Source organism: Ciconia boyciana, chromosome 2 (genome assembly GCF_034638445.1).
Source record: "Ciconia boyciana chromosome 2, ASM3463844v1, whole genome shotgun sequence".
NCBI classification, from domain to species: domain Eukaryota; kingdom Metazoa; phylum Chordata; class Aves; order Ciconiiformes; family Ciconiidae; genus Ciconia; species Ciconia boyciana.
Window position 1 is genome coordinate 96950378 of NC_132935.1, and position 21683 is coordinate 96972060.

At 41.0% G+C, this 21683-nt stretch overlaps 1 protein-coding gene across 1 annotated transcript in view; it reads right to left on the bottom strand.

Annotated features, from left to right (window-relative positions):
• The window catches only part of LOC140647234 (uncharacterized), a gene marked incomplete at its 5' end in the record, with an annotated part of 149875 nt that extends 144041 nt beyond the window's left edge, over nt 1-5834 (bottom strand). Inside the window, 2 exons of the mRNA XM_072851597.1 lie at nt 5277-5453; nt 5762-5834. Of these exons, the coding sequence (XP_072707698.1) occupies nt 5277-5453; nt 5762-5834 (250 nt within the window). The remainder of the gene's footprint in view (nt 1-5276; nt 5454-5761) is intronic.
• Nucleotides 5835-21683: the final 15849 nt, after the last annotated feature.

Sequence of the window (21683 nt, forward strand, 5' to 3'; positions counted from 1 at the left end):
AATGTTGTTAATCTCTGTGGGCAAATTTATTGGAGCATGATATGAGATGTTAACAGTGCCTGTTGCAGATAAAATGGTAGAATTAATTAGAGCTTTTGATTTTAGGAGATAATCTCATTTTGAAAAAAGATTTGTGTATTGGGGATGATAGGGGAAAAAAAATGAATGCTTCTTGTCATCTGGAGACAATTTTAACTTGAATCATCAACACTTAGGGTCAGACTGCCTCTAGCCTTTGTACAAGTGCGCAGGATACAGGAGAACACAATTAGCCTTTCTTTCATCTTCCATGCAAAAGCCAGAGTATCCCAGTCTCCGAAGGTGTCAATGCAACCACCAGGTACAAGGCAGGGAGGATGCTCAAAAAGCCCCATGCCTGGATTCTGCAGCTCACACGCGCGGTCGGCATCCCAGAAAGATCACAGTCTAATTTCTTCTGACATATATTCCCTCTGTATGCTTGGGCTGAAAATTTTACCTATCTTGTAGAAATGTGAACAGTGCCATCCCACAGGGCTCTTCTCAGGATTAGTGGAACCAAATCTGTGTAGCTCTGTGGCTGTGGTGAACACTAAACAGTACAAACTGGTATAAGCCACTTGCACATTTTCTGATCACAGCAGCTGAGGACAAAATGTATCGAATGCTAAAATAGATTAACATTTGCTTTACAGGTCTATGATAAAATGCTAAGTACAGTAGTCCTGTGTTAAGGGATTGCTTGTGACATACATCATCTATCTGAGGTTGAGCAACTGCCCTCATATTCTGCCATTGCCCAAAGACGGAGTATTCCTGGAGGTTTGGTGCTTCTGTCATGACAATTTGCTGGAAGCCCTTTGCTGGGCAGAGACTTTACCAAGCCAGCCTGAACATTAGGCCACTCTACAAAGTGTTTTGGGTTTAAACCCCTCTGGAGAAAAAAGAAAAGCCGACACTGGCTCGCATTGAGATCAGGCACATGGCGATTGAGAAACAGGTGGACATAGGTTCCTGTCACTCTGAGTTTGGGTCATCTAACCCCAAATATTTTTCCCAGGGAAATTTATCTATTAGACCTCCCATTGAGATGGCCAACATGAAAATTTCTGGCAAATTCAGTATTTGCTGAGGGGAGGAAAGGCAGAAGAGTTGGTCAGATTTAGTCACAAGGAAACTGAGTACTTTCAGAAACAAATAAATTGCACAGTTTGGCAAAGGCAAGGCCACTGCTAGACAACCTTAATTTCACAAGCAATATGTAAAGAAATGAAGGTGATAGAAGCGATCAGAAAAGAGTCAGCATAGAATCAACAAGAGAAAATAGAGTAGAAGCTGCTGCAACCAATTGCCCGACTGAAAATCAGGAGATTAATCTGAGTAAATAGTCAGCCAGTTCCCCTGGGTCACTCCAACATTTAACAGCAGTACCAGGTCTTCACCATACAAGAGCAATGATGAGAAGCATACAGCAGAAAGAGTTACTCAATGGCCTATTCCTGAACAACGATCTGCTGATGGGGATGATAAAATTTGGAATTTTGTCCACCATGGGAAATACGACACAGAATGGCCTAACAAACAGAGCAATGGACTAGTGATCAGAGGTTTTATTTCTATTTCCATTACAGGCCTGCAGGGTGACTGCAGATAAGGCCTCATGCTCTGCCTCAGTTTACCCACGAGCAAAGCGTACAGGAGCCTTGCACTTTGAGTCACAAGAATAGTCCCCACCAATCTGGTTTGAAAAGTGAAAAAGCCTCTGAAAAAAAGGTACTGGAAAGATTTCATCAGTTCCTTGGAAACACGAATCAGTTCACAAACTCAGGAGATGTTCTCTTATCTGAGGAAAAGGAATGGAGAAGTCAATATAGTACAAACATACTTGTGAATTAAGCTGTTTGGGGGCAGATGCAGGCAAGCTGCAATATCATGGACCTCTGCACTGGCTATTTAATCCCCAAGTGAGGTATCTTCTGCAGAGCAGCCTCCTGTGCAGACATAGCCAAATTCCAGGAACAGGTTTTAAGGCTGTCTTGAACATGCAGATGACTATTCACACTCCTTCCCACTATCCTTAGCATGGAGGTGTGTGAGAAGGCATCTCAAAAGTAGGTGGAGGTTTTTCTAGAGAATGCTTCCCTCCAGCAAGTGCTGACAGAGGAACAGGCTGTGACACTGTTGCAAGATGGAGAAAATGATAGCAACCCCTGTAGCTATTACTTGCTGCCATTAATGACATGGGCGATGGGTGGAAAGATAATAGAAAAGCAATGCCCTATCCATGCCCTGCCTTCAAGTGCATAGCCTGAAAATCCAGCCTGATGTTTATATAGTGTTTTCAACCTGTAATCTGCTAAATGCTGTGATTAAATAATTGTGCTTAAGGTTATAGCTGCTTTTAAATTGTACAGTTTAACACAGAGCGTTAGAATTGACAAACGCCATTCCCCATTGAGTAAGTAACCGAACCTAAGCCTGGGGGCTGAGAGCTGGAAGAGCACCCAGTGGTGGTGGAGGGGAGGAAACCCCAAAGGGAGGAGTATTTTATTGGCATCTGGGGATGAAAAGGGGAGAAAAGTGAAAGGGAGCAGTGGAGAGGCCTAACACATGTTTATTTTACACAGGCTGTGCTGTTGTGCTTGGCAGGCATTTCCCTTAAGGTAAGGAAGTCTGGCATGAAGTGACTAAAGGACTGTCGTTTTACTGGCATAGCAAAGGTTGGGGCAACAAGCCATGCTGGTGTGTGTGGGCCCCCCCTCCTAGAGAAATAGCTTCCAGTGTGGGGTGCAAGTCTTGCCTCCTAGGGGGGGGAAAAAAAACAACAAAAAAACAAAAAAAAAGAGACTTCTTACTAAAGCCTCTCTTGTGAACTGCACAGTGGCTTCTGAGAGCTGAGGGGCAGGAGAGGAAGCGGTGGAAGAGTTTCCCCTATGCTATGGGATGGTGGTAGTTTTCAACACCACGTGTGGTTTTGCTGTGAGCTGAAATGACAGCAGCTATGCAAAGCAGCTATGAACATGGAGCAAAGCAAAGGAAGGAAGGTTCAAGGAACCAATCCCGTGGGCTCTGGTGGTCCCAAACCACAACAGATTGCCACAAGAAGAGGTAAGCTACCCGTAGACTTAGTCTTCACTGAGGACTGTGAAATAATTATACATTACTACATTCATGTGATACTGCACTTACCTATGCAGTTGGCTTTTCCCTTTCCCTCTTTAATGAAGTATTGTTACACTTGGGAATGGGAAAATTAGCTTGTGAGGTACCAGAAGGTTTAGTTCAATTTTTTCCCAGGTTTCTGGACAGGTTTGAAGCTGTTGTTTTATTAGTAGTCCTTGATAAATTTGAACTGGCCCCTGTGACTGCCAAACAAGTCCTGACATCAGTTAGACTAAGAATAATTTAATGCAAGGTTGGACCAGATGATCTCTAGAGGTCTCTTCCAATCTAGACTTTTTTATGATGGTATAAATGGATGACTTTTTTTTTTAATAGCTGCGTGACTTAGAGGCAGAGCTACGTGAATAATTGATCTTTTGGTTAACTGGATGAACAGAAGGGCGAGGAGGGAGACACAGTGTTGGGAAAAAAAAATTTCCAACTCTCAGCAAGCTTTCCTCTCCCATTACAGAAACACTTAGCATTGTATCAAGGCATTGTATTCCAGGCTAAATGTAACAATTTCTACTCCTTTCACAAAGATTATATTCAGTTAGGGTTTTTTGAACAAAATGCTACTTAGGATGAAAAATCAAAATGTTTAAAAACACATTTCAGGCTTTTAAAAAAATGTGTTGTTTTCTTGAGGGAACTATTTATGAATTTCTGAAGAGGCGACTGAAAGCATGGATAGTCTCCAGCGAGCCCAACTTCATTTTTTGCCAGATAGACTATTTCATTAAAAAACAATCAATCCCTTTGTCTGCTTAATCACTGTTCTGACAGGCTGCAAAGGAAAGACGAAGAATTCCTGCTCCGTGTAGCACTACACAGTGTCACATGAAGGCTAAATGGAAAGCCAAACCTAATTTTGCAAGGGGCCATTAGGAGCCATGGGGTCTCCAGTCCCGCAAGGATAAAGTCTTAACACAACAAGGTCCAGAATTTTAAAAGTGAATGCCTGAAGTTTGGCTCACCAGCCTGCACTTACCCATTTAAATACCTGGGCTGGCACACAAGGGCACTTAGCAAGCAGCATCGCAGCTTGCGAGTTAACAGGAAATACTGGGTGATCAGGACTTTTCAAAGTCATACCAGTTCCTTTGGTACCTTGGGAGGTCTCGGACCTTGGATGTACATTTACATGTTCATGGATGCATACAGTCCACTTGAAGTTAATAAGACCACACAGTCCAATAAGGTAAAATTTTTTTTTATGGGTATTTAGGGAAGATTTTGAGTCTGACTTCAGGCATTTTTGCTTTTACGTTAAATCTTGGCCCAAGATTTTCCTCATATAGCTCACAAGATGCCTTTAAATTCTTTTCCCCGCCTTCTTCCTCACTGGATTACTAAGTAAAAGTAACCATTCATCGTAACATTCAGCACTAATAATAATTCAAAATGGAGTAATTAAACAATAGGTTAAAAGATTATCAAACCTCTGCAAAAGAAAAACTGACATCAGTAAAGATCCTTATAGTCTGTTTGAATTAACCTACATAATAAACAGAGATTGCTTCCTGAGCCAGTGTCTCTTTTGGGTGCTGCATCAAAGCTGAGCTTAAAAGCCAGGATCGCTCCTCCTGGACAAGCCGAGCAAGCAGGACTCTGCTCCAAGTATCTCAGCAACACTGGCTGAAGAAAATAATGAAACATGAAGCAGAGGCAAGATGCTGATTGACTGAGGGCATATGGGAGACCTAAGGACAACAATCAATCATGGATCTGTAAGCTGTTTAAAACTACTCAATGCTTGGGAGCCAGCGAGGGAGCAGCATCTGTGCGCTTGGACCAGCTGCGGTGCCTCCGAAACCCAACCCGACACGAATTATGTGGAAGCGGTGCCATGAGAGCCTGGTCCCTGCACTCCCCTCCGCTGGCGAGGAGCACCGTGCAGCCTGCGCCTCCCACGACGGGGAGTCACTTGGGCATGGAGACAGAGCCCGGGTCTCTAAATATTTGGACAGCCCATGTTTCCGCAGTATTTTGGGTTTCCCATCCAGGGTTTGCAGGGGCGCCTGTTTGGACAGATCAGGACGGGAACGCCCGGCACAGGCCACAGAGTGTGCAGGTTGGATGGGGAACACAACCACTGTTGCTGCGTTTGAGGCTAATCAGGTTTGATGTCTCACCTCTTGGTTCAGCATGGGCTTGCAGCCTGAGTTTTTGTTGGTGAGCTGCAAGGGTGCTATCTGGCTTGTCATGTCTGATAACTTCCTCTTCTGAAGGCTGATATGCTGAAAGATCTGTGCTGCTGATGTTAAAAGCTGGATTTTCAATGCCTTCTGTTGCTGCTCTCTCTTCTTTTACTACAGAAAACAAGGAGGTCAGAAGAGCACATTATAGCAAAGTGTATTTCAATGACAAGCAGAAAATTCCTTCTAGTAATTCCTTTGCTGAAAGACTCAAGTGTATCGTCCTCAAATGTCGCCAAAACAGAATTAGGTTAAAATTAACTCAAAAAAAAAAAAAAAAAAAAAAAAGAATAAATGATTAAAATAATTACAAATTGCACCCTGACAAGCAAGAGCAAAATTTCGCCCACAGCCATTTGTCTGTAATTAGTTAATTAATCCTTACACAAATTATGAGCAATAACTCATCAAGCAAGGCTCACCCATCAGAAATTCAGCCGACTTGGATTTCTTCTGCTTAGTTTGCTTCAGAGCCTTCTGCTGGAACTTCTGGAGGGAAATTGTTAAATGAATAAATTAGCTAAAGAACGGAGATCATCCTTTATGATCCACAACTAACACAGTATTTTAAATATGGGATGGCATTGAAATGTCATTTAATTTACATCTCTGCTAAAGGGGTCAAACACTAATTGAACAACAGAAGTGGAAGAATTAAATAAAATAGGAGAAGAAAAGTTAAAACAAATGCCAAATGAAGGTCACATTAAAATACTTTGTTTTTTCTGAATTTTAATTAATGCAAAGAAACCTCAACAAATGAAGAACATTACAAGACTTGTCTTTACAGTATGTATTCAGCAGCAACTGCTTTATTTCACTTGCAGAACTGCAGCACTTCATTTAGAAAAGTTTGATTGTGCAGCATATTTATAGACAGACTTCCTTGACATCCCTCATTCTCTTATTTTCTAGGTCCACTTACATAACCAGTGTATTTGTTCATCACAGGGCAGCTAAAAATGAATGAGCTCTACCATTTCGTACGAGGCAATAAAATAAAAATAACTCCAAAACAATTTACGATGAGATGTCACAAAAGAGAGATCGTGGTCCAGAGGAGAGGGGAAGCAGGACTCATTACAACGATGGAAAGTTCATTTAATATTAGAGAGATGTCAAAAACAGTTACAGTGAAAACAAATAGCAGGAGATCTTGGAGGACCTAAACCCTGCCAAGTTCCACGTTAATTCCCATGGGGAAGCAAGGCTCAAAAAAAATGCGGTCACATTACTACCATCAGGAAGGCCCAAGTGCTAAACACAGTCTTTGTATACTACCTTGAGCAGCGCTAGCAAGAGTCACACAAGGACTCGTGCGTGGCTACAGACCCCTATAATAGATGCTAACAGTCAAACCAGGCAGAGATTACCTAAAACAAAGCACATCTGGGAGTATTAATCAAAGCCAAAACCAAAGTAAGAAACCAGTTCAGACCCATTTATTTTCGAATGTCACACGGCAGTTTCCGAAAACAACATTATTTTTTCAAGCCAGTTGCTTAATTGTCCAGTGATAAAGACCACTCCTGGCAACATAGCTCCTGGAAACTGTCAATGCAAAAGGATTAATTACAAGAATCATTGAAAAATTGCAATTTTTACAGCATCCATCTTTCCCGTTTGATTCTGGGTGCCAATTTCAAGTAAAAAAACAACGCTTGTAGCAGACACAATCAATAAATCTATCAAAAATAACTGAGCCATAGCACTGACAGATTAATATAGATATTAATATCTTCATATATATACATGTATATATGCACGCATGCATATATGTCAGTCTGAAAGCAGTGGGCTTCCTCTAAATTAAGACTACTAACCTACTAAAAAGCTAATACGTGTAAAAATGACTAGACACATTCTGGAAACGACAATAAATAAATACCATAACAGAGCTAATTCCTACAAGCCACATGCAGTACAATGAAAGTTAATGATAATTTTGACAGGAGTTCAATAGGTTCAGAAATTCACCCTACTGCTTCTGTTTTTTTCCCAACTGAAAAATCTTTCAAAAATACGTATTAGCTCAGTTAGTATCTTTAGAATTATATCACTTTTGCAATATTAAAGTAATGGAGTCAGTTTTCAAGATTACAGCAGTATTTGTAACACTGCTGTGTGATAATTATTCTTATGCTGCGTATAATCACCACACAAAACCTTAAACTTTACATTAACAGCTAAAGAAAACAACATCTAGACAAAAATTCTGTGACAAATTTTCAACTGGTGTAAATCTGTATACATCCGTAACTTTGATGGAATTAAGATGATCTGCATTACATTCTATGGATTCCTTCTGCATGTCAGATTTCCCTAGCAAAACCAATTGCAGGCTATATGGACCACAGTCAACTTTCAATTGTTATAGTCTGTAAAACGCATAAGCTCCCTTCACAGCAAGAAGAAAAAAAAAAGTAGTCCTCTTCCCCCATATCTAATAAAGATGCATAGTAGGTTTTGATGTTTTGGAGTGGGTTTTTGTGTGTGTTTTGGTTTTTTTTGTTTGGGGGGGGGCGGTTAAAGTATCCAGTAAATTTTGTTTTTTCTGGGACACAATAGACTACATTCTTTGGCACTTCACTGAAATACAAATTAGTGTTTTTAAGTATTTGATGTACAGGCTTGTGACTCCTACTTACTTACAAATAATTTAAAAAAAATTGATGCCCTTGTCCCTTAATGTGATCAGGTTTTTTCACGAGTTCATATTTTTAGAATGAAAGCAACACCTGATTTGCAACAGCAGAGGGGAATTCTTCCAGGGTTACTTCTCAACATAACTGAATAATGGAGTATTTCAGTGGTGGCCTTTGTGTAATCAACACATGTTCTTGTCACTTTGTGCTTCAGAAGAAATTAGAAGACATTTTCCTTTCATATCTATCTCCAGCCAATTTCCTCATCCTTCTCTCTTTTACACATGAGCAGCTTTAAGTAGTGTAAATTACGCTCTTCCCCCCCCTTGATTTTAGGTTTCCTTCCCCAGCCCCCCTATCTTTGCCTTCTCATCAGAGAATAGACAGGAAATTATCCAGTGGCATTTTATATTCATTTTATCATTAGTCACTACTAGTTAATTTATGTATTTATGCAAATTTATGTCTAAAGCAATTGTTCTTTAATCAGTTCACGTGTACCTGCAAAACTTAGGTTTCCAATAGCAAATTAAACAAAACTCTTTCAGTGACCGCTTGCCATATTTGCAGGCAAAGTCCAGTTGTGTGAGCATAACTAGACAAATGCAATGAATGCACATCTGTACAGAAAGCTGCCATTCCAATTATAGAACATTATCCAAAAATAAACATAAAAAAAGCAAGCATTCCTACAAGAAAGCAAAGTTACACAACTTGAGGCCAGAGCCTCAAGAGCCTCAAGTTATACAAAGGCTGTGCTGGTTCACAGCTGCGGTGGAGGTGGTCCAACTTGCATCCTTGAACAATACACATCAGACCTGTCCATCCACAACCAGCACATAGAAAGGGGATGTCCTTTGCTTGCAAAGTCAAGTTTAAAGAGTGATGGTGCTGCTGATAGCAATCCATCCTATCTCAAAGCTCCACCACAGCTGGTGAAAAACAAAGTCTTGCCTTTTAACTTTTTTTAAAAAAAATGCCTTTTTACCTTGAGTGTGCTGCATTATGGTAAAGACAAGGGGAGTTAGAAGTGTCCGAGCACAGCACAGACTAATCACCACATCATTCAAAAAGTGACCTAAACCTTTAAATGCCTTTTTGCATGCCGTCATCAGTAAAATGCACCGCCTGCTTTCCGATACCAATTGAAACAAAGGAAAACCAGGAGCACCAGGACCCGCTGTACTCGGGTCTGCAGGAGAGCAGTGAGCGCCGCAACAACAGCGGCAGCAGCAGCAGCAACGGCGAGGGAAAAAACCCTCATTTATAACCAGTGACAACTAAAACCTATGAAGTTTTTAAAAGAATGTGATTGTTGTCAAAAGGAATTGGGTACAACAATGCTGCGTTCAGCTCTGGTTCCACTCAAAGCCGTGGCTGAGGGGCTCTGGGAAAGCTGCTGGAAGGCTGGTGGGCACAGACCAGCAAGAAAGTGAATTTTGCATACTGTACGGATCATCGCTCAGTTCAGGGCAGTCATATTGAATCTGTGATCAACCAATTGTGCTTCATGAAACCGTCAGCCCTCATTTATGTCTAGCTGTTTTCTTCTGTCCTACTGTAAACAAGCTCTGCTCTGAGCTGTCTCCCTACCCTTATCTGCTTACGAAGATCACACAGACAGACCTCATCAGCAGCCTTAGAGTTAAAGTTAAAGTTACTGCTTCCAGACAGCAGTCCCCATGCAAGCTGAAAGTCAAAAAGAAGAGCAACTTTGGAATGACAGAGTTTTAGTTCCTTTTAGGAAATGCATACCTTAGATACATACACATACTGGCATGTTATGTCTCTTTCATGAAATTAAATCAGGAGTTCCTAATATGAACAACTGCTTCTAACATCAGCAAACTAGCTCAGCAGATTCATCCATGGTCTTGTTTGTGGGTTGGTTTTGTTTTTTTCCTTTGGGGCCTTGTTTGAATACAGCCAAAAGAGAAGTAGCTGGAAATATTGTCAATCTGGTAGGGCTCCAAGAACCTAATAATGCCTGAAATGCTCTAAGGAGTGTAATGATGGTAAACAGGAACAGGTACGTTAGCTTCTGTTCTCATTCACTTCAGCAAGAGCATTAGCCTTTCAACATAAAGCAGAGCACAGTTTTCAAAGAATGATCCTCTCGCATAAAAAGGGATGGAGCCTTACTAAAAGCATATTCCTCTGCGAACGCACACACAAATGCGTTAGTTGGTATTTACAGCATTTAAATCTTGCAACCAGCTGCTAAGTCCCTGTTAAGGCTTTCCTTTATGCAGCTGGAGCTGGAACCTTTTCCCTTCTCCTAGCCTATTACTTTGTCTATTTAAGGGACGGCAGCCAAAGAGAAACAGCTTGTAATTTGCACCTGTCTGCTTTAAGCGCTCCATGTTAGATTTTGCGCAGAGAGCAAACTCTTCATTGCTAATGAGAATGACACTTAGCAGGGTCAAACATATTTTTTAGCTGACTCTGCAGCAATTAAAAAATAAATTAATAAATACCCACTTTGTTTAAGCCTGTTCTAGCTAGAGAACAAGGCTAAAGGAAAAGCGTTGTCTAAAAAAAGTGGCTCAGTGTGTAGGTGGAAGATGTAACCCCACATATCTAGTCTAATATAGTACTGGGCAGAGCTAGGTACAACTGAACGTGTACACTGCCCATGCAGGAGCATGCGGGAGAGCTTTTGCCTCTTCCCCTACAAAATTCAGAATTGTTTCAGAAAACGACCAGAAAAATAAAAGAATCCATCATAATTTCTACATTGCCCTTTTAGACTCACAGTACGCTTTGCTACCTACAGGGTCAAGCCTATGAGAAAATTGTTCTCTGAAAATTAAAAAGAAATGCCTGCTTCAGTCCTGATCCAGAGATGTGCAAACATTGCCATGCAGAGACGCACTAGCTGGAGCATAGAGCAGTGAAGTTGTACCTCAAGCGAATAACCCACGTGTGATCTTCCAGCCTTACATTAACTACCTTAGCATGTTTGCTTCTTGCTAGAAAACAAGCATTGGTGCTTTCAGTCAGCTGTGGTATCATTTAAAGTTACATTGAAAGAAATAACAATTACACTGGCATATTAGTTTAGTTACTAAGAAGTAGTCTCTTACTTACTTGCTCTTAAAATAGAAAAGCCCTCAAAAACTCAAGCTACAGAGCTGATGACAAGAACAAAAATGCTGGGGGGGGGGAAATAGAAAGGAAATAAAACAAAGTAAAACATACAATTTATTCAAGAAAACATTGGTGCTGCATTTCAATTTCATAAATTGTCCCCATTTGTACTTCCTGTTTAAACAATAACTAACATGATGATGGGTTAAATGAAGTTGAGATTGTCACAAACATGGCCTCACTAGTAATTAATGTAGTTTAATATGGTTGTTGGCACACATCTCACATGACAGATAATGTTCCAACATGTCACTGATAGGACCTTTCAGCACAGCTTTAGGAGATCTACCAGGCATTGCTGAGGTTGGTTAGGTCAAAGGGTTGAACCATGTGTAATTCAGAACAGAGGAGGTCCCACGGTCACTCCACAAAAACAATTACACTACTTATTTCACTCCATCCCTTGCCCGAAATTCACAAGCCTCACAGTTTCAGCACAGTCAATCTCACTCTGCCCTGGGGCTATGAGCCACATGAAAATATGTGGTGCTGTGTTTATAAATCTAATCAAAAATAGAAACAGTAGACAAGCACAATGAGGTCCTACTATGGATCATGGGAATTCTCTAAATTCTGAAGGCACTTTTGTTTAACTTCTGTGGGCCTTCTCCTACCATTACATTGTCTGGTACTCTCGTTAATCATCCCCTTGACTTGTCAATGATATAAAGGAGCCTACATGTCTGCTGACTTCCCTCCCATCACACTACAAATAATATTATGAAACAGCAACACTAGGAATAGCCCCTTTAATTTTTCTGTTTTAAAGTGTGGTTTTTCTTCACTTACCTCTTTCTCCATGCCAGCCTGCCCTTTCTCAGACCTGCAGCAGAAAATGCTTCCTCCTGCAACAAAAGTGGGAGCGCATCTGAATTTTCAGTCTGCACACAGTCATTAATACCCTTAGGTTTAACACGCAGACTTGCAGAGCACCAGCCTAGAAACCTGCCAGGATGGGAGGTCTTTTCCTGCTGCAGTCCCTGCTCCTGCCTTGCCGAAGAGCAAAGGGAGAATATAGTGCTGTTCCTTCACTTCATCTTTTTGAAAACACTTTGCATCAGATCACATTAAAAAAATAGCAAAGATAAGAAAGAAAAACATAGTTTAAGCTCAGATGAAGTAACGCCAACAAAGATGTGGTTTTGCGCGGAAGTAGCCCAGAAGTGGATAATCCCTACCCACAGGCAGTAACTACTAAAACAATGCAGACTTTGCTATGGAATACACCTAACCTGAAGATTTCAGTACCAAAGCTGCCAGACTCAGGAATGCTTCTGTGATGCGACATTTAGGTGGGTCCCACTTGTGCCTCACTCCCTGTGCTGGGATTTCCATTAGAAGGATGGAAATTATCCCCTACTCTGAGGTTATAATCATTAAGCAAACATACAATAATTTTACAAGTTATATATCACATCAGCAAAAATGCCTCACTTTCATACCAGCTACTTTTGTCTCTATGCAGGGAAAAAAATCATTCATTCAAAATGGCTAGACGGGTTGCCCCTGTGCTGACTGAAATAAATGGCAAAACTCAGTCTGACTCTGCAGTCGCAGGACCCGAACTGCAATGAATAGCAAGCTTCTTCCTTTGCCAGCTTTTCACTCATGCATTTATACAAACACACATTCAGATTATTTTGCAGGGCCTGAAAACAAAACAAGACTTTGAATAATTAAAAATATCCCTTCAGAGTCCCTCAGAAGCTTTAATTGACCTTCTGGGTCAGAAGATGCCCCGTACAAAGTACATGTTTGGCCCCAGTTGAGGAAACTCTCTCTCCTGAGGGCATCAGGCAAAGAAGTGCTTAATTCTAAGTACATACTTAAGTTTCATTGAAATCAATACAATGGACAGTGGACGGGGCCACAAATGCTCTGTGGTAAAAGGCTGCATTGTCACTTTGGTTGCTCAGTAATGAATGAAGGGCTGAGCTTTTGCCCAGGCTTTGCTGACGCTGAGAGTCTGCTGACCTTTGCCATCACTCCTCGATTTCGGTGCCCTCCTCGAGGTGCCAAGGCCATTGCAGCAATGCCAGGGGCTGCGATTCTGGCAACTCTCGCTCTTCCTGCAGCCAGCCCTGCCCGAACGGCCGCTGCACCATAGTCCATGGCTGTCGCAGAAACTCCTCTCCTCCATAGCACTCTGCAATATTGAAAATAAAGCCCTACCAAGATCATACAGGTAGGCTAAGGTCATGTATCTAGTCATCATATGCATCAGAAAACAACCCTGGATTCCAACCCAGGGTTGGAATCCCCCAGAAAACAACCCCCAGTTCCAAAATCCGGGATGGATTTTCAGGCCAAGGTAGCATCTGCATCACTTTTCCAGCTGCTGCTCTAATCTGATCATACATCCGCTGAACATAGTAGGTAACTAGTTTTGAGTCAGATAGCATGGCATATTCCTTCTTATAGCTCAAACAGGAGCAGCAAAAAACAAGAACCTGAATGAACCAAAGAGAATAAAAGCTTGAAATGGCTCCCCCTCCTTTTCAAGGCAGAATCACAAGAAGCTGCCAGCAGAAAGAACTGCTAAAGATGTAAATTTAACATTTCCCTCCATGGTCAACATCTGCTCATTGAAGAGGAGCCAAAGATGCAGCAACAAGGACTTTCAAAGTCACAATAGTCCCGGAAATTCAAACATCAATGGGAAGACTTGGAGTCTCATCTTAAAGAATGTGATTGACCAAATTAGGAAAGCAAAGGCAAAGATACATAAACAATGAGTTCAGAGGAGACATTAATAACATTAGTGCCTTAACAGTGATTTTCTTAGAGTTCAGGAACTTCCCTTTATTTGGGTTTTCTGGAAAATTTGTTTGTTTGTTTGTTTGTTTGCGTGGGGGACAACTTTGGTGGTTTTTTTTAAATGCAGGTGCTAGACATGGCTTTTCCTTTTTTCTTTTTAATACCAATCAGGCAACACATTCAGCACTGAATTAACTGGTGTTGACTGTGGCCTTACTTAACCTCATCAGTCTATTTTCTTTAGCTCGATAACAGCTGAATCATTAGCATTAAACTGGCTTGCAGTCCTGAAAGAGTACAGCAAAACGAAAGTACATGATTTTTCCATTAATCAAAAAACAACATAAAACTTATTTCAGATCCCACCAGATATTTTATTTTATACCCAGCTGATGTAATGTTTTGTATCATTTAGGGGTGAACTTTAGTTATTTTTAAGTACATTTGTAGTAAAATGACAAAGCAAAACAACCATTTAGAAGTTATTAACCTGGATACTTCCACTTCCTCTTTTTTTTTCATTTTTCCCCCAGTTGTGCCTTTTTTATTTCCAGAAGAGGAATAACTAAGGACAGAAGAGGAATAACTACTAACAAATATGCAACATATCTGAGTAGCTTTCTGTAATGAAAATAATCTAATTTTAATACAAAGATGGAGGAATTAAATAGAGGTAGACGCAACAAAAATAACTCTTATAGTACCACAACTGTATCGATGGGATCCTGTTGCCAGTCACAGATGTGGAAGAGATCAAAACAACAGACCTTTCCACTGGAGCAGGCTGAGGTACCTCTTTCTCACACCGGTTGATACTTTGTGCTGTTATCAGCTACTGGAAATCACTTGGGTTGCATGAAGAGCCTCTCTACAATAAGGGTCTTGCAAATGTAGCCATAAAATGTACTACTCTTGCCATGCTGGCATGCAGAAGAAAAACTGTGCCATTTGTAGCTGCGTACCCAGCATCTCCTTAAAGCACTCCCAAATGTGCAGGCATGTTATCACGGGCCAAGGAGAGCAACGCTGGGCACAGCTAAGGCGCTGGTGATTGCTGGCGGAGAAATAGCAGGTTCATAGCAGAAGTAGCAAAGCAACAGTTTGTCATCACAGTGGCTGCCCTCACTCCTTTCTCACCTTCACCTGGTACACAATTTATCACATGCTAAGAGGAAGTGCTGTGGGATCTCTGTGCTACGATATCGGCAGAAACCACTGAGTAAATGATAACCCTAACAACCTACTTGTAATTCCCTTTGGACTGTCTCATAAATACCAGCTAGCCAGCGTTGGTCTTTAAGAAGTATTTCTTCAGGGGAAAATTGCACCTCTGGTAAAGAGAATCCATCAGTCACTTAAATTCAGCAGGACTGACCTTTGAAGCCACAAGCCCTGTGCTTATCCTCCTTTAATCACCAATTTTGGGAGCAGGTTCTTCAAAATAATCTCAGATCCTTTCTATCCTTTCTCTTTTTTTTTTTTTTAAATTTAAAAGGCGTTTACTGCAAATATGCTTTTATAAAGATCATTAACACACTTAAAATTAAGCTCACATTCAATTACTTTGCTTGATAGGTTGTAATGTTCCTAGCCTTTTTCTATGTGCTTGAAAAAGTAGATAGATAAATGATCTTTCTATTGATAAACCTCAGCAGGCAGCTAAGCATCACTCAGCCGCTCACTCACCACCCCACACAGTAGAATGGGGGAGAGAATGAGAAGCATAAAAGTGCAAAAACTCATGAGTTGAGATAAAGACAGTTTAATAATTTTTTTAAGAGGAGGAAATAACCAACAAATGGGAGGGGGAAACACAAGAAAAACAAGTGATGCAAAAGAAAACAATTGCTCACCACCAACCAACCAACACCCAGCCAGTCCCCAAGCAACGGCAGCCCTGGCCAACCTTCACTCATGCTCCTCACCCCCAGTTTTATTGCCTGAGCATGATGACATATGGTGTGCGATATCTCTTTGGTCAGTTGGGGTCAGCTGTCCCAACTTTGTCCCCTCCCAACCTCTTGTGCACCCCCAGCCTACTCGCCAGTGGGACAGTGTGAGAAACAGAAAGGGCCTTGATGCTGTGTAAGCACTGCTCAGCAATAGCTAAAACATCCCGGTGTTATCAACGCTTCTATCACAAATCCAAAACACAGCCACATACAAGTTACTATGAAGAAATTTAACTCTGTCTTGGCCAAAACCAGTATACTACATCATGCCAGCAATTACTGTGAAAGTGGCGAATACCAGATTTGAGTTTCTGTGGCATCATTCCAATATTCCCATTTCCCACCAAATGGAAAGTGTCACAGACAAACACTCATCACACTGCCTCAGAGCCTGGCTTACAGACAATCATGTCCTGAAGTCCCAGGGCTCACGTTTGAAACTGCTGAAATTTTTAGCTGTCATCCCCTGAGAGTCAGTACTGGCGGAAGAGCAAAGCCAGCCCCAGCCCGGACAAAAGGCTTTCCAGAATGGGATGACAAGCTCCCAGTTTTGCTTGCCAGGCTTTTCTTCGGCACGGCTGCCCACTGCAAGGCTTAGAAACAGCTCAGATCAAGATGGTAGCAGGCAGCAGGATCGGGGAACTGAGCACAGTAAGGAAATCACGTTCCTTATGGTCGTGGTCAAGCCTAAATCTCTTTTTCCTCCAGTCTTCCACTGTGAAACAGGCACAATAATACTCCACATCACCTCTGTGACTACCAGCCATGGTGGATTTCTACTGACCCCTCTGGATGCAATGTCATGGTACCAGGAACCTCAGCACTGCCACTGTAAGATCTAAGGGGGTACCATATGCAAAGGTAAATAAAAGTCTAGACAGGTAGAAAATACTTACCACCAGTAAACATGTTAGGAAATATAATATATTTTGACCACGCATAATTTTGGTGACAACATTTCCAACTTCTTTTCAAAAATGTGTCAGAGTTTCCTCCCTAATTTATTTTCAGGGAGTAAGTAGTCCATTTTATGACTGTCTGTATTAGCCATAGATTTTAGTACTTTCTCATGAACTTCTACTATTCATTCTCTAGTTTCCACTACTAGTACAAAGAAAAACCAAACAATCAGAAATTACTTTTATACACTCTGCAGTTTAGGAAATAAGCCTATGATTATTGGAGCATCATTTTCCAGGAAAGTTTCCCTGCAAATAGCACACATGATCTGCACTAAGAAAAAGTCAGTTTTGCTGTTTATCAGTTACAAATTAAAATTTCAAATATGTCTATAAAAATGTAATATTAAAGTTTTTTTTCATCTACATCTTCTCTCTGAATTAAGTAAAAATATAAGCAAGAATACCTTGGAAAAAATATATATTAAAAAAAAAGACATCTTGTAAAAGTAATGCCTTTTACATACATACCACCTCAGATATCAATACTGTTGCTAATGTATCAGTAGAGTTTGACTGAAAGCAGAGAGACAGAAATCATACCGTATGAGCAATCCCAGAAGGAATGCCTCTAGTGGTTCAAAACGTATTTCAGTTGCCTCTGGCATGAGTTTCTGGATTAGTGTCATATACGTGTCAACATGAAACAACATAGGCTATTTGTTTATACATTCACATTACTCCTCCTTACATTGTTCTGTATGCCAGCCGACATTGACTATACATATATATCAATATATTCAACCCAGTGAGTGCATTCCTCTGTCAAATACCTGTTAACAAGACATAACCACTGAGTACAAATGAAGGGAAACTGAGGTAATGATGTCTATAACTGAGAAAGTGACACAAAACGGACAGAGACTTAACAGCACTGTTTGCGTACTACTAATTAGAAATGGCATCGTGTAAAGACATATTTTGACTAATAAGCAAACAGAGCTGCAGCTTGGTGTTTACGATCCAGTTAGCTGATAAGACCCAGACACATACAGCCTGAAGTCTGTAGTGGTTTCCATTAGTTTTCAACCAATAATAGCAGGAAAATCATGCCTGGCATGTTTTAAACTGGGTATCCTTGGCCAGCACAGCTAGGTGCAAAGTTTCCTTGCTCCAGCCAGAAAATCAGCATTTGGAATTCTGACTCTGAGATTTGAATTCTTCAAACAAATCTCCCTTTGAAATAAATGCTAGCAGTGTTTCATTTATTACACGTAAAAATCATCCACCTTAAGACCTTGAGCAGGCAAAGAACAGTCAAACATGACTTCAGCCAAATTCCTGCATTTTGGGGTAGACGGCATGTCTAATAGGCCCGAAGCTGGTTTCTAACCAATGGAGTAGCTGTAAAAGTGAGACACCCTCTGCATGACTTCCATACCATCTGATAGAGTAGAAGCATCGGCAGCAACCCCATGACACGTTCTCCTTGCTGACGAAGCAGCTTAATAAGTTTCTGCTCTCTGCCCCCTTAATCTCTCCAGCCATTCATCCTGTCCCTGGGCTGCAGCTTGCTGCAGTCTCATTAGGCTGATATTACTGTCGATCTAAGCCGGGTTAAAAATACCTATCCCCAAAACACTTTCCTATTTTATTATTTACCTTGAACTACTTCACTGGTCCTGCACATGGCTGTAGCACCACAACCAGGGCACAAGGAACTCCAGCAAGCAAAAAGGAGATCCTTAAGCGAGCTTTCCCATCAAAGAAAACATATCCTGAAACTAGATCCTATAATGACATTAGAGTTTACTGCTAGCCTTGTAAATTAAGGATCTGAAAATGTTTATGTTCCTCCACCGTCAGAACAAAGCAGAAAACTACACTGATTGACAACGTGAGAACTAGAATAGAATCCACTAATGCTTCCCTATTACAGTAGGTATTGTTAATTAAAACAAAACAAAACAAAAAATTTCACCAAGGTAGCATGCAGCAATGACTTGAGGATATAGAAGCAGGGAGAAGACACACTCCCATGCCCCAGCAGTCCAGCCCAGCCCACCTGTCTCCAGAGAGGATGCCTGCACATAGCACATCCTCTTCTCACTTGTCCACCACTGCCTGGGGAAGAGTGGGGCAGTCCTGCTCCCTTCTCACCCACTTGAGTACTACTTGCTGCCCCCACAGCTGGTTGTTCAGTTTAGGATTGGGGCAGTCTGAAAGTAAAAAGGCAGGAAATTTGCCTTTCTGTAAAGAGTAGGCAAAAGGCTTACAGATCGGTGAAGTCTTTTGAGGTTTTAATGGCATACTGGCATTTTGATAGCCTCTCTCGAAAGAGCCAGTTTCACTTGAGAAGCAAGTAAACTGAGCCAGAGGAAGCTGTTTTCTCAGCATCGCTTGCTTTGTTGCAGAATAAGTGAGTTTTCGCTTTTGCTAGCTTGGGCCACACCCATAGTTCAATTTAATATTCTCTTTTAATGTTACATTTTTCACTACTACAGAAGAGGGCTTTGAAGAGCAGTTCTACAAAGCATATCATTACTCATTTAAGATACTACAGTCTACAAGTTGATTGTCTATTTAGGATTTGGTTTGGATGATTATTACAATTGAAAAGCAAATTATGTAATAAGTGAAAGAGAATAACTGAAGCCTAGTCTACTTTGTAATTTATAGGTCTCAATTCTGAAAAACACTTGTGCACACACTTCTCTATATTTGCATGAATTAATTCATTGAATACAGCAGACTAGTGTATAAACCCACTTCCAACTGAGAACATTTGTAGTAAGGGAATATGTGAAAATTTCTACAAAACTAAAAAGGCATGATTGCACTTCACTTTTTCTGATCCCTTATCCTTCCTTCCTTCCTCCCTCCCCCCAAATACCAAATTAAGGACTTAAGGAGCTCATTCTAACATAGTTTTCAGCAGTTCCAGGTTGGTATAATTTCCCTGACTTGAGATAATTATTTCTTATTTGTGAAGGTGAAAGCAGTTTCAGATACTTACTGCTGATCAGTCACACTCTAAAAACTAAAAGCATTAAAGTGGACATAAGATAGCTCAAATAATGAGCTCTTTTTCATCTGAAATTTCAACGTGGTTCTTTCCTACCCTAAAAAGCAGAGTGTTTCCTCATGCAAATGTTAAAAGCAGACTTAACACAGACTTAAATAGGGTGTTGCTATAACACGAGATCATAAATGCTTTCTTGTTACCATAATTTATTTGTGTTCATTTATTGACAAGGGGGTTAGCTATTTAACTGAATCCAAAAATTATAATTGACAGATTAAAAATTATTTACTAGTGGCCGTTTGCTACTGCTCTTGCTTATCAAGGGAAGCCTGTGCTGGCCTGGTTTACTACATACCCGTACAGCAGGAGTCGCGGATTGGTCCCTGTTAGTTATGACAACTCAGCGGAGCAGTAGTAACTTCCAACTATTGACGAGCAGCAACTTTTCAGATCAGAGTGATTTTGCCATTGCAGGCCATCCCACTGCAGCCTATACACGGTGCTGTGCAGAAGTCAAATAAGGCATGGAGCCCACTGGAATCAATGAGAAGACTACCACTGGTTTTGAAAAATTTTAGAGCATGCCATCAATATTGCACAAGTCCTGTCCAAAATATAGGGATAACTAGAAACCTCAGGAAACCCAGAGAAGCTGGTAGAAACAGCAGAAGTGACCTTTGTAAAGTACTAAAACTCACACAGGGGTGTGTCTCAGGTTGGACAGGTGACTGACAAGCATCACTTACACTTCATGCTTATTTTAGGTGACATTCTCTTGTGGGTTTTTCTCATGATAGCTGAAAATATTAAAACACAATCATCTCTGTTTTACTTCCTTCTCTGTAAAGTCAATTCACCTCCTAAACTGCTAACACCAAAACTAAACAAGAATTTGCATAAGGTCACTTTAAACTCTTGTAGATTCAATCTCTCCCTCAGATTTCAGAAACTTGATGAAAGGGTAAACACAGCCCTGATCCACACACGAGCGAGGGGGTGAGTCTGCACAGTGCCACCATGCCTTGTCACATCAGGACTTGGCAGAAATCTTCAGCAGATATTCAGTTCCATCTGACCCACCCCCACGTTTTTTCCTCTGTACTTGAGCCCCCACAGAAAGGAGGTAGTAGTAAAATGCAAAATATATTGCTTACAATGCCCCTTCCAGGCCCTGGCTCACTGATGTGCTCTTCCTAGCTAAGACTTAGCATCTTGCAAGTGGAAACTCTATTGCAAGTGGCTGTTTGTCTCAGAATGTGTGGATTAATTCTTCTCCATTTTTCACTTCACTCTCATGAAACAGAAAGGAATATCATTTTGGTTTGAAGTTACTGATATGCCCATAGCTTAAATTTAAGCCTTTGGTTAGTTACTTTTAACACTTCACAATTCCCTGAAGGTAATCTTTAAGGTGAAAAAGAAAGGGATCTTCCCTGTTCTTCTTCTTTCTTAAGATTCATACAGGAGGCCTAAAAAATTTCCCTTTTGGGTGGTTTGGGTTTTTTCCCCCTTTTTTTTGGCCTTTTTTAAAATATCTGAATTAAGAATGACAAATCTTGACTTTCAATAGTTTTTGGCGATGCTTCCAGAGCAGTGGAGAGCTAGATTAGGAAATCTTCACCTGCTGAATGAGTGAAGCTGATGGATCTTTCACACACTTTATTGAAACTGGTTGTTGGGCATTTGAGTTAACTAAGACCAGAGAACGCAAAATGAAACATAACCCATCAGAGGAGTCTATGCTGCAGTGAGCTGTGTGTGGGTAAGCCACTCCTCAAGCAAAATGCAGCAGGACTACGTGAGATCCCAAAGGTCCTCTGCAATGGTATGATTGCAGTACTACGGGCTGAGACTAACAGGGAGCCTGTCCTCTAACTGCCTGGTCATACACAGATCCTTCACCCACTTACTTGCAT